At 42.4% G+C, this 13,943-nt stretch overlaps 1 protein-coding gene across 3 annotated transcripts in view; it reads left to right on the top strand.

The window, feature by feature from the left end:
* RBMS1 (RNA binding motif single stranded interacting protein 1) overlaps positions 1 to 13,943 on the top strand; it is a 228,543-nt gene that overhangs the window by 105,347 nt on the left and 109,253 nt on the right. For all 3 annotated transcript variants that reach the window (XM_006111645.3, XM_006111647.3, XM_006111646.3), the window contains exon 2: positions 1,576 to 1,751. In XM_006111645.3, coding sequence (XP_006111707.1) covers positions 1,576 to 1,751 — 176 coding nt within the window. The remainder of the gene's footprint in view (positions 1 to 1,575; positions 1,752 to 13,943) is intronic.

The raw sequence follows: 13,943 nt of genomic DNA, 5'->3' as shown, positions 1-13,943 counted from the left end.
TAAATAATTTGGATTTATATGAGCCCTCTGAAATCTCAAACACTGAAACCAATAGGAATTAGTCACACAGGCACTTTTGAAAATCCCACTGGGAACCTACCTGCATTTTTAGGTGCACTGACACTTTTAAAAATCTGGCCTGTAACCTCTCTATTCCTTTGTTCTCTGTAAAGTGACATCATAATACTTCCTTTCTACACATGGGACTTGTGAGTGATAAATCAATCTTTGTAAGGTACGTAGAGGCAATAGTGATAAAGGAGAATGTTTTGCTTTGAAATTGAATATTTAGCTTCTACAATTCTGTTGTCTTTAGGAGTATAAATTTATTGTAGTTGTGAGCTCACTGTAAAAAAAAGTATGTGAAAGTTTATAAGATGTCACAATAACCTGTAATAGCAAATATTGATGGAAAACAGTGCAGAAAGAAGGGGGAAAAAAAACCTAGGTTAACCCAAACAAAAAGGGCCCACTGATACAATCAAGAACAATATTAAAACTATGCTTTGGAATATCCGAGGGTGTGAAACCAGGGATGAATGGACCCCACGTTGATGTATCAGATATTAGGCCTACCTGATGGACAGAGTAATGAGGGAGATGGGTTAGTCCACTCATTGCTCCCTTTTGGGCATCTTTTAAAGAAAGAGACTTTGGGGTGAAATAAAAGAAGATCATACAGAGTCTGCTGATGTAATATTCACCATCATGGCTGTTCTCTTCCCCCACCTCCAAGTCTTCTGAGAGCCCAGATCATCTTTGTCCTAATCCTGAGAGATATCCTGACCAGATCAGGCAAGAAAGAGCAATCCAAAAGACATGGGCACCTCTGCTAGCTCCATCTGAATCCCAGATGCTATGTGAGATGAAATGGGGTTCAACTTTAACAGCAGCAGCAAAAGCTCCAGTTCCTCTCAACTAACTTTCTTCTCTCTTTCCCCCAAAGAGGATTTTTTTCTTCTAAAAACTCCAGCTAAAGAGAAAAGGGGCATTTTTTTTAAATTAGAGCCTTACTTAATACTTGTTTCAAATGCTGTAACTGTTTTTCCTTGTTCTCTATATTTTTATTAAAATGAAAGATTAAAGAATGTTTAATTTTGTGTTTTCTGTGGTAGTACACAGGCTACAGTCTCTGTATACCAAACCTTGAACCTAATTTAAACAAATTAATGGTGAGCAGTGAGTAGATTATGCACTGTTAATATATTTGGTGTGCTTGCTCGCTCTAAATTAACACCACATTTCTTAGCACCTGTTACATTTGGTTCCTTTATGATGTTTGAAACTAACTTAATGAAGTTAAATTGTGTTTATATCTGTTACTGAGAACCTAGAACCATATTTCTTTTACATCTAATGACCCAGTGGAAGGGTGGGGATATAGTCCCATGAGTAATATAGAACACAGGGTATATGTAATTTAAATCTGCGTTTATTCTGGGTACACCTAATAATCTCATGCCAAATATGGTGAAAACTGGTATATTGAGAATACACAGAATTAATATGTTCAGAGTGGTTTATGCTGCAGTTACTCTGTATTTCATTCTGATAAGCTCTGTCTTTATTTTGCAGCCGTCCATTGTACCATCCCACCCAATGGCTCCTCCTAGTCCCAGCACCACCAGCAGTAATAACAACAGCAGTAGCAGCAGCAACTCTGGTTGGGATCAATTAAGTAAAACAAACCTTTATATCAGAGGACTGCCTCCAAACACCACTGACCAGGACCTGGTAAAATTATGCCAACCGTAAGTACTGCTCTTATAACTCATCCTTTTAAAACTTACAGGATGTTTGTGATAAGTTCTAATATCATATTCTATGATCATGAGGGGAGAAGTCTAACCCCATGTTTAGTAACCTTGATTCTGCAACACGACGAGAACTGTCAGCACTGAAATCAGTGAGAGTTGAGCATGTGTGGCACCTTGAGAAGCAACAAACAGACTAAGTTTATAGTGAAGAAGTATAACCCAGTAAAACTTGCACCAGGACAGCTTTCACCAGTTACACTGGTGCTGTATGATTGCACTAGGGGTTTGCTATTGTGCAGTTACATCAGGGCTAAAAAAGGCTGTGTGATCATGTCTGAAAATGTTTCTTCAGGCTAACCCTCATTAGCAAAACTCATTTCAATAGGTTGTTGTATAAATCCATTCATTTTAGGTATTTCTGAAGCGGGAGTGGGTATGTGCCTTTGTAATGATATTATTTTACACTATTTTTTAAAAAATCACATTTCTTTTCTGCAACATATAATTTGTGATTGTTACATTGACTTTCTAAAAAACTGAAAAGAAACTTTGAAGATTCACAACATAGTTGCCAGACCATTATTGAAACAAAATATTATACCCGTAAAATTCACAGATGGTAAAGTATAACAGGTAAAACAAGGTTACAGGTAAACAAGGAAAGCCCCTAACTTTTCAGTTGTGCAGAAGTGTACTTCAATAATTTGGATTCATATGGAACCTTTTTGAGATTCTCAAACACTGAATAAACCTCAAATAACTTGATGAATTACATAAACACGTGTCCCCCATTTAACAGATTGGTAAATGAGGGTATATTAAGAAAAAGACTTAGCCTTGGTCATACCACAGGTCAGCAACATAGCCAGGAAAAGAACCATAAATTGTGGCTCCCAGTTAATTTTAATTACTAGATGACAGTCTGAAAAAAATAGGTGTTGGACTGTTTGTTTGTACTTTAGCAAAACTTCTGCCATTCTGTGTCTAATAAATTCATAGAAATTAATTCTGGAGGGGTCAAGTTTAGGTTTGATAGAATCTGATTTATAATCTCAATGGATAACATCTTAAGCATTTTTCTATTTTTAATCTATTTTAAATTTTCAAATTGCTCAAAATTATGGGCAGCTAGAGAGCAGCAGCTGCTACTCTCTGGCCACCTAGTTCTGAAGTATGGAAGTGAGGGTGGGAATATCCTATCTTGTGAGCCTTACATCTGTGCTGATGCTGTCGGAGGCTGTCTCAGCCTTCAGAGTTGGAGTTCCGGCCAATAGCCGCCACACTCTGACCACCCAACTCTGATGGCTGTGCAGAGCAAGAGTGGCAATACCACAAATTCCTTTGAAATAACCTTGCTATCCCTCTCCCTTCAACTCCATTTTGGGTCAAGCCCCCCAGTTTGAGAAATATTGGTCTCCACCCTGTAATCTATGGAGTATAGTGTAAATGCACACAAAACACCGGATTTCACAGGAAGAGATTAGATTTCACAGTTTGTGACTCATTTTTTGTGACTGAATTTGATAGGGCCCCAGTTACATCAATATTCTTGTCACTTTCACCATGAAGATGGGTCCAGAATTACCTACTGCAAAAATCCTTATCTGTACCAATCCTTATCTGTCTCTATGGCTGTTCACTCTCAGAAGTTCTTTACACATCCTTCAGAACATGTCTATTTCAAGGATACCACCTGTCCTGTTCCTAGGTAGTGGTTTTGCATTGCTGGTATATCATTCCTGGGAGAATTCTGCAATTTTACTATGACTCTAAATGCAACAATTGCAGAATTTCCCCAAGACTAGTATATTTACATGTAGTTTAACAGCTTTCTGCTGCAGAAAGGTGCATTCAGCTGGATAGAGCTGATTACTTGCAACTCGTATCAAAATGCTCAGCATGTCTAAAAAATCATGCCCAAATATACTGTGTAGGGATGTGAATGACTAGTCGACTATCCACTAAGCAAATGCTTATCGGATAGTCGACACACTAGTCAACTAGTTGCTTTCCCCTTTCCCCTTGCTGCCGCTATCAGAAAGAAATGCCATATGGAGCCCAGGATCTGCTGGCTGATCCCAGGCTCCTTGCAGCACTTTTGCCTTTCAAGTGTAGCAACAGGTATGGGGCTGTTGCTGCACTTCAAAGGCGGAGGCTCCCTTATCGACTAATCAAATAGTCGATGCAAATTGCATTAACTATCCAATTAGCCAGTTAATCTAAATTTAACATCCCTAATACTGAGCACCCAAAAATTGCAGCAATGGCTGTTTTTGAAAACTGTGGTAACACTGCCAACATCAGGCTCACAGTTCCTCTCGTCTTGCTGTTCTTTCTCTTATTTCTTTCCTGCCCCATCTAGATCCCTCCTGAATTTGTCTGTCTGCTCAGCAATAGCTCCTGGTAGCCACTACCAAATATTGCTATGAGTTCTCTAGCTCCCTGAAGCAGAGTTTTCCATTTTGCTTTTTTGCATTTTTGTTTCATTTGAGCATACTCCCATTTCTCATAATTTTTTTCACCTCGTTTTCTTAAACAGGCAGTGTCAGTTATTTCTGTTTTTTTTATACGCAAATCTGATAAAATAATATGCAAAGAGAACGGTGATTTTTAATTGTGGCTACCAACAAAAAAAAGCGGTAGGGATGAGGTGAGGAGGGTCAGGGCAAAAAATAAGAATATAACACATTTAGTAACCCTTAATAGTTTTTTGTTTTGTTTTGTTTTTTGTTTTTTACAGGTGTGATAATATGGGCAGAAGTACTTTAGACTTAGATTTTTTAAAAATAATTAAGGACTGATTTGTTTGAAAAATGTTACTCCAACAATTCCAAGCTTTCATGGATAAATATTGTATGTGTAGCTAGAAGAGTATTATGTTTATTTTTATAAAATTGAGTTTTTATTGAGAGAAAATTAACAGACTTCTGGTTTTGAGAAATGTTACATTGATTGCAAAAATTCATGCTTTCTGGATAGTACTCGCTTTTTAGTAGTCTTGTGATTATCATGAATGGGCAGGGCCAACTATCAGAAAAAAATTAGACTTATTAAAGTATATGTTCTGAAAGAATGAACTGGTTCTGTTAGGACATATTTCCAACAGAGACAAAATCTCATAAATCTTACTGAAAAAAGAGCAGATAATTGATTTTTGTGAAAAGAGCCATTCAAAAATTGTGCGGTCCTATAGCCTTGCACATGAATACAGGCAGTCCCCGAGTTACGCGGACCGCAGTTACGAACGGGGCTTTTCTCTCCCCGGAGGACGGGAGCGGGGGGACGCCCAGATGCGCCGCGGTCCGCCGCCCCCGTCCTCCAGCGCGAGAAAAGCTGCTCCCCGTCTCCCTGGTCTGCAGGGAGACGGGGAGCAAAGCCTTGGAGCACACCCGCAGCGGGACAGCCCGGGCACGCTTGAGCTGTCCCCCTGCGGGCGTGCTCCGCGGCTTTGCTTCCCGTCTCCCGACCAGCAGACCAGAGAGATGGGGAGCAAAGCCTCGGAGCACGCCAGCAGTGGGACAGCTGCGGCGCGCCTGGACTGTCCCGCTGCCCGCGTGCTCTGCGGCTTTGCTCTGCGTCTCCCAGGTCAGCAGACCAGGGAGACGGAGCAAAGCCATGGAGGACTTTGGCGGTCCTGCCACCCCCGTCTCCCTGGTCTGCTGGGGGGGGGGGAGGATGCAGCTAGTGCCTCTCCCCCAGCAAACCAGGCTTTTCTTGCCTACCCCTGGGGTAGAGCAGCTGGGGGCTGCCGGGTTGGTCCCTCAGCGCCGCTCTGGACCAACCCGGCAGCACCCCAGCTGCTCTGCCCCAGGCGTTCCCAAGTCAGCCGCTGCTGAAATTGACCAGCGGCTGACTACAGGAAGCCCGAGGCAGAGTTGCTCTGCCCCAGGCTTCCTGGAATTAGCCGCTGATCAGTTTCAGCAGCAGCTGACTTGGGGACGCCTGGGTTTCTTAAGTTGAATCTGTATGTAAGTCAGAACTGGCGTCCAGATTCAGCCACGGTTGAAACTGATCAGTTTCAGCAGCGGCTGACGCCAGTTCCGACTTACATACAGATTCAACTTAAGAACAAACCTACAGTCCCTATCTTGTACGTAACCCGGGGACTGTCTGTATAACTTCTCTGAGATTTAGCTGAATAGTTCCCAACATGGGGGAGGGATAGCTCAGTGATTTGAGCATTGGCCTGCTAAATTTAGGATTGTAAATTCAATCCTTAAGGAGGCCATTTAGGGATCTGGGGCAAAATCTGTCAGGGGTGGTATTTGGTCCTGCTGTGAAGGCAGGGGATGGGACTCGATGACCTTCCAGTTCTAGGAGATAGGCATCTCCATTCATTATAACATTTTCTAATCGGGGACTAGCAAACCCAGTTGCAAACTTTTGGCAGACTGGTAACATTTTATTTGCATATTTGCATATTGAAAAGTTTATGAATGGGTTTGCCGGTACGCAGTATAAGAAGCCCCGGCCCCCAGTGCCAGCCCTAATCCCTAGAGTCCCTTCACCCTCCACTACTTCCCCCAGCACCAGCCACTGACCCCAGAATCCCCTACTTCTCCCCCCCCCATGCCAGCCTCTTGCTCTCAGAGTTCCCTAGTGCCAGCCTCCTGTTTCCAAAGCCCCACTGCACCCAATCCTCCCAGGTCCCTCTGTATTAATCCCCAGTCCCCAATATTAGCCCTGTCCTCAGTGCAGCTCTCCCTCTGGCCCCCTCACTACTAGCTCCACCCCCAGAGCCTCCCAGTGCTAGCTCCCCATCCTGGATGTCACAGTGCCCCTCACTGTCAATCCCTTCCCCCACGCATCTTAGAGTCCTCCACCCTCAGAGCCCCCCACTGCCGCCATGCTTGCCCAATCCTCCTCACCTAGCCCTACCGTTGCCTCCCAGCCACCAGCTGAGCACAGAGTACTTCTCTGCATGGCAGGAGGGCTGCATGGAGCCTGCAGTGTGCTGAGTCCCTGCTGAGCACTGCGGTAGCCAGGCTCCGCACGGTGCTTCGTCCCCAGCTGAGTTCCGTGGCAGCTGAGCCCCGGCTGAGTGCAGCTGCAGTTGCTTGGCCAGGGCCAAGCACCATGTGGAGCCTGGCTGCCATAGCAGCCAGCCCCCTGTTGAGTGCCACGGCAGCCAGACTCCATGTGGTGTTTGGCCCCAAACAAGTGCTGCAGCTGCCCATCACACGGCCCCGCCAGCCAGGTCGAGTAACGGCTAACAGAGCTGGAATCGGGGCTATGGTGAGACTGCCTCACTGCGGCAGGGATAGCCTCACTGCGGCCCCTGTTCTAGCCATAGCACACCCGGTTGCCCACTGGGCCACTTGCATTGCTGCTGCACGGGGAACCCCAGTGGGTGGAGCTCTTTAGCAGCTGGGGGCATGGCCCCACAAGCAGGGGTTCGCAGCCTGCTTCCAGTCCATAGACGGGCAGTTGGGAACCACTGGGGTAGCTCATTCTAGATGCATGTATGATAGAAGACATTTTCCTTGAATTTTTTTTAAACAAGACAGAAGCACCTGCAGGCTCCTCCCAAGTTTAGACTCATGGGTTGTTGCTTCTCTTCATTAGTTGATCAGGAAGCACTCATAACTTAAACTTTTTGTCATGTTGACAGACCTCTTTTACCTATCTCAGAGCTTCCTTAATTTGCATGGAGGTGTGTGTATCTGTTTTTCTGGCAATCATAGAAAAAATACGATTTTTTTCTGGTTTTGTTCTTTACCTCTTGAATTGAGCAAAGGTTTTGAATTATTTGCTCAATCTGTAGTTCATTCTAGAAGGATCTTGGCTATGTCTATGCTGCCTATTCAGCCTATTCTAGCATAGCTATGTATTTTGTACCTGGCTGCTGTTCATGACCTGCTGGCTGTTGCCTTTTTTGTTTGCAAGACTCTGCTATTAATTGATTCCTGAAAGTGAGTTTGAGGCATCTCAGGATAAATGAAAGCCACATGAGTTAGTTTCTATGAGGAATTTCCTCTGTTAAGATAGGAGAATGTCCTATCTTAAAATTCTCCATTTCTGCTGAGGAAACACATACTATTTTCAACAGAATTTAAAATCTAAGACAAGAAACATTTGACCAAAAAATATAGGTTGTTTATTACAAACTGTAGGCTTCTCTGGTAAAATAATCCCTTAGCAACTTGAAATTAACGTTTCCAGGTGATAGAACCAACAAGATTTTCCTGATTCAGAGGCATCATATTGGAAGCTCACTTTTATGAATTATGGAAAATTACAGATGCCAAATTCTCATTTTCTGCAAATCTGCCTAAACTGTACAAACTTCCAGGAAATAGTTGGAGAATGTGATAATTAGTTTCCAAACTGGATTTTACAATATTCAGGGACTCTACTGGGGCTTCCTTATTACTTCCTGATCTTATAACTGCTAAAATCATTTTAGGTAAATAATCTTTCAGATGCACGTGATAAATCAAGAGGAAATATTACTTTGGTCTTGTCTGATCCAGTTTATAGTAATCCAGCATAAATAACTCACACTTTATTTATTGATTGATTGATTTCCAGGCTGTTTTCAGGAGTAAAAAGTGTTTTATATTATATATTATAAAATTAGTAAAAATGTGGTGTTTGTGATTTGGTGTGATTATTTGAAAACAGGATTTGTATTGTATTAAGACCTAACACTGTGTCATTGTGCTGCCATGTAGAAGCCACAAAGTGAAACTAATTATTTTATTTGTTCAGACTGAGTCAAATGCAAAGTGCTGAGTGAAATCCTCAATCCACTGAAGTCATTGGAAAAGCTGCCATTCACATGAAAGAATTAAGAATCTCACTGTACATCCTCATATGTTATTAGTGCTTATAAATCAAAATGTTGTTAGAAACACCTATAATAATTTTGACTAGGGATGTTAAAGACTAGTCGACTGTCCGATAAGCAAATGCTTATAGGATAGTCGACTACTCTCTTCCCCCCCCCCCCCCCTTGCTGCCTCTACCAGATAGAGGCAGCAAGAGGGGAAGAAGAGGGGGGTTATTTCAAAGCAGCAGTGCTACACGGAGCCTATTTCAAAAGGGCAGCACCGTGCAGCTGATCTTGGGCTCTGAGCAGTGCTGCCAATTTAAAATGCCGGGAGGGGAGCCCAGCTGATCCCAGGCTCCGCGTGGCATTTCAAAGTGGCAGCACCCCACTGAGCCCGGGCTCTATGCGGTGGGCCAGCTTTGAAATGTAAAAGAGTCCCCAGTGGGAGCTCTTGTGCATTTCAGAGAGGAAGCGCCTGCATGGAGCTTGGCATCAGCAGGACTTCCTGCTGGCCCTGGGCTCCATGCAGTATTCCACCTTTGAAATGCACAAGAGTCCCGGCTGGGGTTCTTGTACATTTCAAAGGCAGAACGCGGATGTGCCTATCGAGCAATCGATGGAAATTTCATCGACAACTCGACTAGTAAATTAATCGCTAGTTAACATCCCTGGACAATTTCCCTTTATAGAATGGAATTCTCCCTCTTCCAAGAAGGCCCACACACAGCCTCTGTGATGCCAAACTCTATGGATAATGTTGAATAAAGGTTGTGAGTGGAGAGTCCACAGTATACCTGCATGTTGCAAAAGTTGTTTCCCCCTCTGGCTCACAATAAGCATCTGTTAATATGTGTGCGGTGGGTAGGTTAGGAAATAGCCTAGTATATTTACTCTTTTTGGCAGACCCAAGATCTAGAAACCTGTACAGTTAAGGTGTGGAAAAATTATGCTGTAATTTCATAGCATGCCGTGGTTCTACGAGTTGAATTGCATCCTCTTTAAATATAATTAGAGTATTTTTAAATATAATTAGAGTATTTGGGTCATTTATATAAATTTTTCTGTAAAAAGTTGTATATGTGGTTCTGATGGTAGAAAGACTTTGTTTTTCTTTTCATTGCTTCATTCAGTAAATGCAGTTCAGTTTTGGCATGGAAGAGCTGGGAATGATGAACTTGAATGTGGTTTTTGTTTTCATTACATTCTTTTTGGAACTTGCTATAGAAAGCCCTTATCTAGCTACAGAAGAGTAGAGCTTGTTGTTCTATTTGTAGTGAGTCCCTATAGTATATTTGTAAATTGTATTCATTTCTGCACCACTTCAAATAATGCCTTTATGATGATTTGAGAAAAAGTACTTTTCTGGAGAAAGAGAGCATTTTTTCTGCCAACATCTTTCCCTCTTAGAAATCTACTACTCCCCCACCACTTTTCCTCCAGCCCTTTTAACAGCACACCACCAGGATCAGCTTGTCCTTTTTCTGCCAGATTGAAACAGAGTATTGTACTTTTTGTGAAGGTGGATCGCCTGGGAGTGCAGATATTTTCAGATGGTATTAGTGGCATTTCCATTGAAAATGAAAAACCTACATTTCTGAACAGGCTATTTAAATACAAGCCTGCTCTTCCAGTCCTACACTATGAAAGCACAAAAACAAACAAACAAGCAAATAAAAAACAACAGCTTGGTTTGCCAGGGGTAGAAACATGAAAAAGTAAAATATTTGTCATGTTTAATAGGGGTCATCTGGGAACAGGACCCCATTGTGTTAGGGACTGTGTAAACCTGCAATGGACTGCCCCTGCCCCAAAGAGCTTACAATGTAAATAGACAAAACGGAGGGCAGGGGAAAGGAATGTAACTTTCAGAGTGATGGCTGGAAAATGTCATGTTTTCAGTATGTAGGGCGGTGTGCTGTTAGGAGAATATTAGTTAAGTGGAAAGACAAAGGAAGGAGAGAAACATGAGGGATTGGAGCAAACAGCCAGTCAGCATGGGCGAGAGAATTCTCACAGTGAAAACAGCAGAAAGCAGTGATATCATCAGTCTCTGTCTGTCCCTGCGTGAACTGTTTTTGCAGCTGTTCTGCTGTCTTCAGTTTCTGGCTGGCTCCTTCCTGCAGTTTTTCCCCAAGCACATATGGCTGGGAGTGCCACATAAGTTCTCATGCCCTGGGGTGGATCTCCCCAGCACGGTCGTAGGATGTAGAGGTGGTTCCATCTGGGTCTCATTTTATTTCCACTCCCTCAGTGCAGCAGTAGCAGATGAGAGTGCACCCTTTTGCACTCCAGAATATGTGGGGCTTGTTTTAATGATAGCTTTTATTTGGATTCTGTTATGCAAAAGCTTTTGCTCTTACAGCTTACAGTTAATGTATGAGGATCTGAAATTGTGAACTGTTACTCATACCAGCAGTCACACTGACTTGAGTGAGACTAGTGATGAAATTAATGTCTGCTCATGTGAGTGAGAATTTGCAAGAGTCAGTCCTTAGTTGGTAATTTGCTCTGATATGTATTCTAGGTGCTTTCCAGTACTTCAGCGTGAACCATGCCATACCACTGCCTGCATTACCTTTATGCCCGTCCACATGATTGTCCTTCCCCTCCTCTTTCTTCTTGCCTACAGTTTGCCTGCTACTCTCCTCTGTGAAGTTGTGTCACTTTCAGCAGGAAGATCTGAAAGGTCTGAGTGGTAGTTTCTCCAAGTCCACTTCTAGTTCCTCATATCAGAAGTCCCCAAACTGTGGGATATGCCTCCCTGGGAGGGGTGCAGGAGGGTGCCATGGGCCTTAATCTGCCCACGGGAACAGGGAGGGAGTGCCCTCCAGCCTAAGCCCCTGACCAGTGGAGGAGACTGTAGATGGGGGAAGGACTGGGAATGAAGCTACACTTGGCTCCCCGCCCCCCATTAAGGCCCGGTTGCAGCTCTGCTCCTAGCCTTGTCCTCTCTGCATGGCCACATTCCCACAGGGCTGCGGGCTGTGCTTCCAGCCTTGAGATGAGGGGGGCTTATACTGCATACAGGGTATGCAGAAGGATGTGACCCTGAAAAGTATGGGGTCAATAATGCAGGATGTGGTACTTCGGCAGACCTTCCTTACTGAGTCATCATAATTCCGAAAGAGAGTTTAACTATTGTTGCTGAACCAGCAGGCTTGTCTTCATTATTGGCGAGATCAGTGCTGCTGGAGTTGATGCAACTGGTGTTGATTTAGCAGGTCTAGTGAAAACCAACTACAGACTCTTCCCGACTTACAAACTGGTTGTGGACCAAACAATTGGTCGTAACTCTGTTCGTTCGTAAGTCGGACCCCATTGAGTTACACGTGACTGTGCTGTTCATAAGCGTGGATCACATTCGTAACTCAGGGTCCGCCATTTACAACAGTTTTGGTCGTAACTGCGAACGGTCGTAAGTCGACCGTTCGCAACTCGGGGACTGGCTGTACATAAATGGCCAAGTGCCCTCCAGTTGACTCCAGTTGTTCAGCTTCCCAAGTGGAGAAAGGGAAGTTCCTGCTACAGCATCTCACACAATGCAGTGAAGAAACCTCAGCGCATCAACCTAAGAGACATTGATTACAGTGACCTTATTCATGTAGCTTCAGAGGGATAGCCAAGTTAGTCTGTAACAGGAAAAACTTTAAAAACAACGAATAGTCTAACAGCACCTTAAAGACTAACTAAACATGTAGATGGTATCATTAGCTTTCGTGCTGAAGTAGTATAATTTAGGTCAATTTATCGCAGTAGTGTAGGCAAGGTCAGCGTTTCCTGTAGTCCAGTGCAGCTTAAATTACCAGACCAGTGTGGGTATACTCAGTTCCAAGTTTGCTTGGTAACACTGCATCACTTATATCAAACTGTTCACGAGCTAGTTTAATATATTTTTAAACCATTTTTGCTCTGGATAGCTTCACTTAAGCCTTTCTCCTTATTATGTTGTTGTTGTAGTGGATATTATGTAGATATTTAATTAGATTACAATTAAGAAAGCAGCTGGTTTAAGGTAATAAAATTAGTGGTATAATTACAACTGCAGACCATTGTTCTGTTCTAGGATGGTCAAAACATTGAAACACAATCTTGTAATGGCCTTGTTTTCTGTGTACATGGGAAATCGTAAATCCTAGAGTTTTTATTTTAAGCATTTGTTTCAGCAAAAACAGTAGCCGCTCACCTTTAAACATTCAGCATTGTGGCAGAGAGGTAACTAGAATTGATTTCCTGGCAAGAGCCTTTTCATAATGAAATGATTAAATCAGCTGTTGTAGACAGATTTGCTTTCACAGTCTAAGATTTTTTTTTAACTAATTACATAGTTTAATATCTTTTTGTTTTGGTCAAGAGTACTCAGAAATGTGGAAAAAGAAATAATACCATTTTACAACTCAAACTCGTCATGTGACCAGCCATTTGACATGCCTTGCTGTTCATGCCTTGCTGTTTTTTCCTGCTCTATATGATTATGATCTCTGATTGGGTTGCTATTTATCTCATTTCTCATGTTTAATATTGAGATGTTGTGAATTAGAGTTCTAAGATATTTTTATAGCAGAGAGCTGCCACTACACCACTCAGTTAAGATCAGCATGAACATCTTTCAGTGGAATTCATGAGGAGATAGACATGGATGGGATATAGCGAACAGCTTTACAGATTCTGTTTCATTTTTAACCCATTCAGAGAGATGTTCTTTCTGAACATAATCTTTAAAAAAAGTTGTTTATCTCATTCAGAGTTTTAATGGTTATACAGTTCAAAGAAATGGGAAAATTAAAAGCTAAATTCATAAAAGTATTTTCTTTATCTTCCTGTCCTGTAGTTCTCCCTTACTCCTTTTTCTCCAGTTTATCTATTCACTCCTTTTCTTTAGGTATAGAGACTATAATGATAGACTCAAGGAGCTCAGTTTATTTAGCTTAACAAAAAGAAGCTTAAGCAGTGACTTGATTAATCTGAGTATTCACATAGGAAACAAATATTTAATAAAGGGATTTTCAGTCTAGCAGAGAAAGGCATGACACCGTTCTGTGACTGGAATTTAAAGCTTGATGAATCGAGACTGGAAAGAAGGTGTACATTTTTAACATCGGCAGTAATCAACCCATTGAATCAATTTACCAAGGGTCACGTGGTTTCTTCATCTCTGACGATTTTTAAGACTAAATTAGCTGTTTTTCTGAAAGATCCCCTCTTTAGGAATTACTTGGGAACTTGTGCACTCTGTGTCCTACAGGGCATCAGACCAGAATTAGATAATTACAGTGGCCTCTAGCCTCGGAAAATGTGAATGCAGGCATTTCTGTATCTCTTAGTTGCAGTGAAACATTATATTCATTTTATATTATATTAAACAGAATATTCATAGAATCATAGAATACTAGGACTGGAAGGGACCTCGAGAGGTC

This window comes from Pelodiscus sinensis, chromosome 7, assembly GCF_052426305.1.
Source record: "Pelodiscus sinensis isolate ZL-2025 chromosome 7, ASM5242630v1, whole genome shotgun sequence".
In the NCBI taxonomy this organism is placed as follows: Eukaryota; Metazoa; Chordata; order Testudines; family Trionychidae; genus Pelodiscus; species Pelodiscus sinensis.
This window is presented reverse-complemented; position numbering and strand designations above follow the sequence as displayed.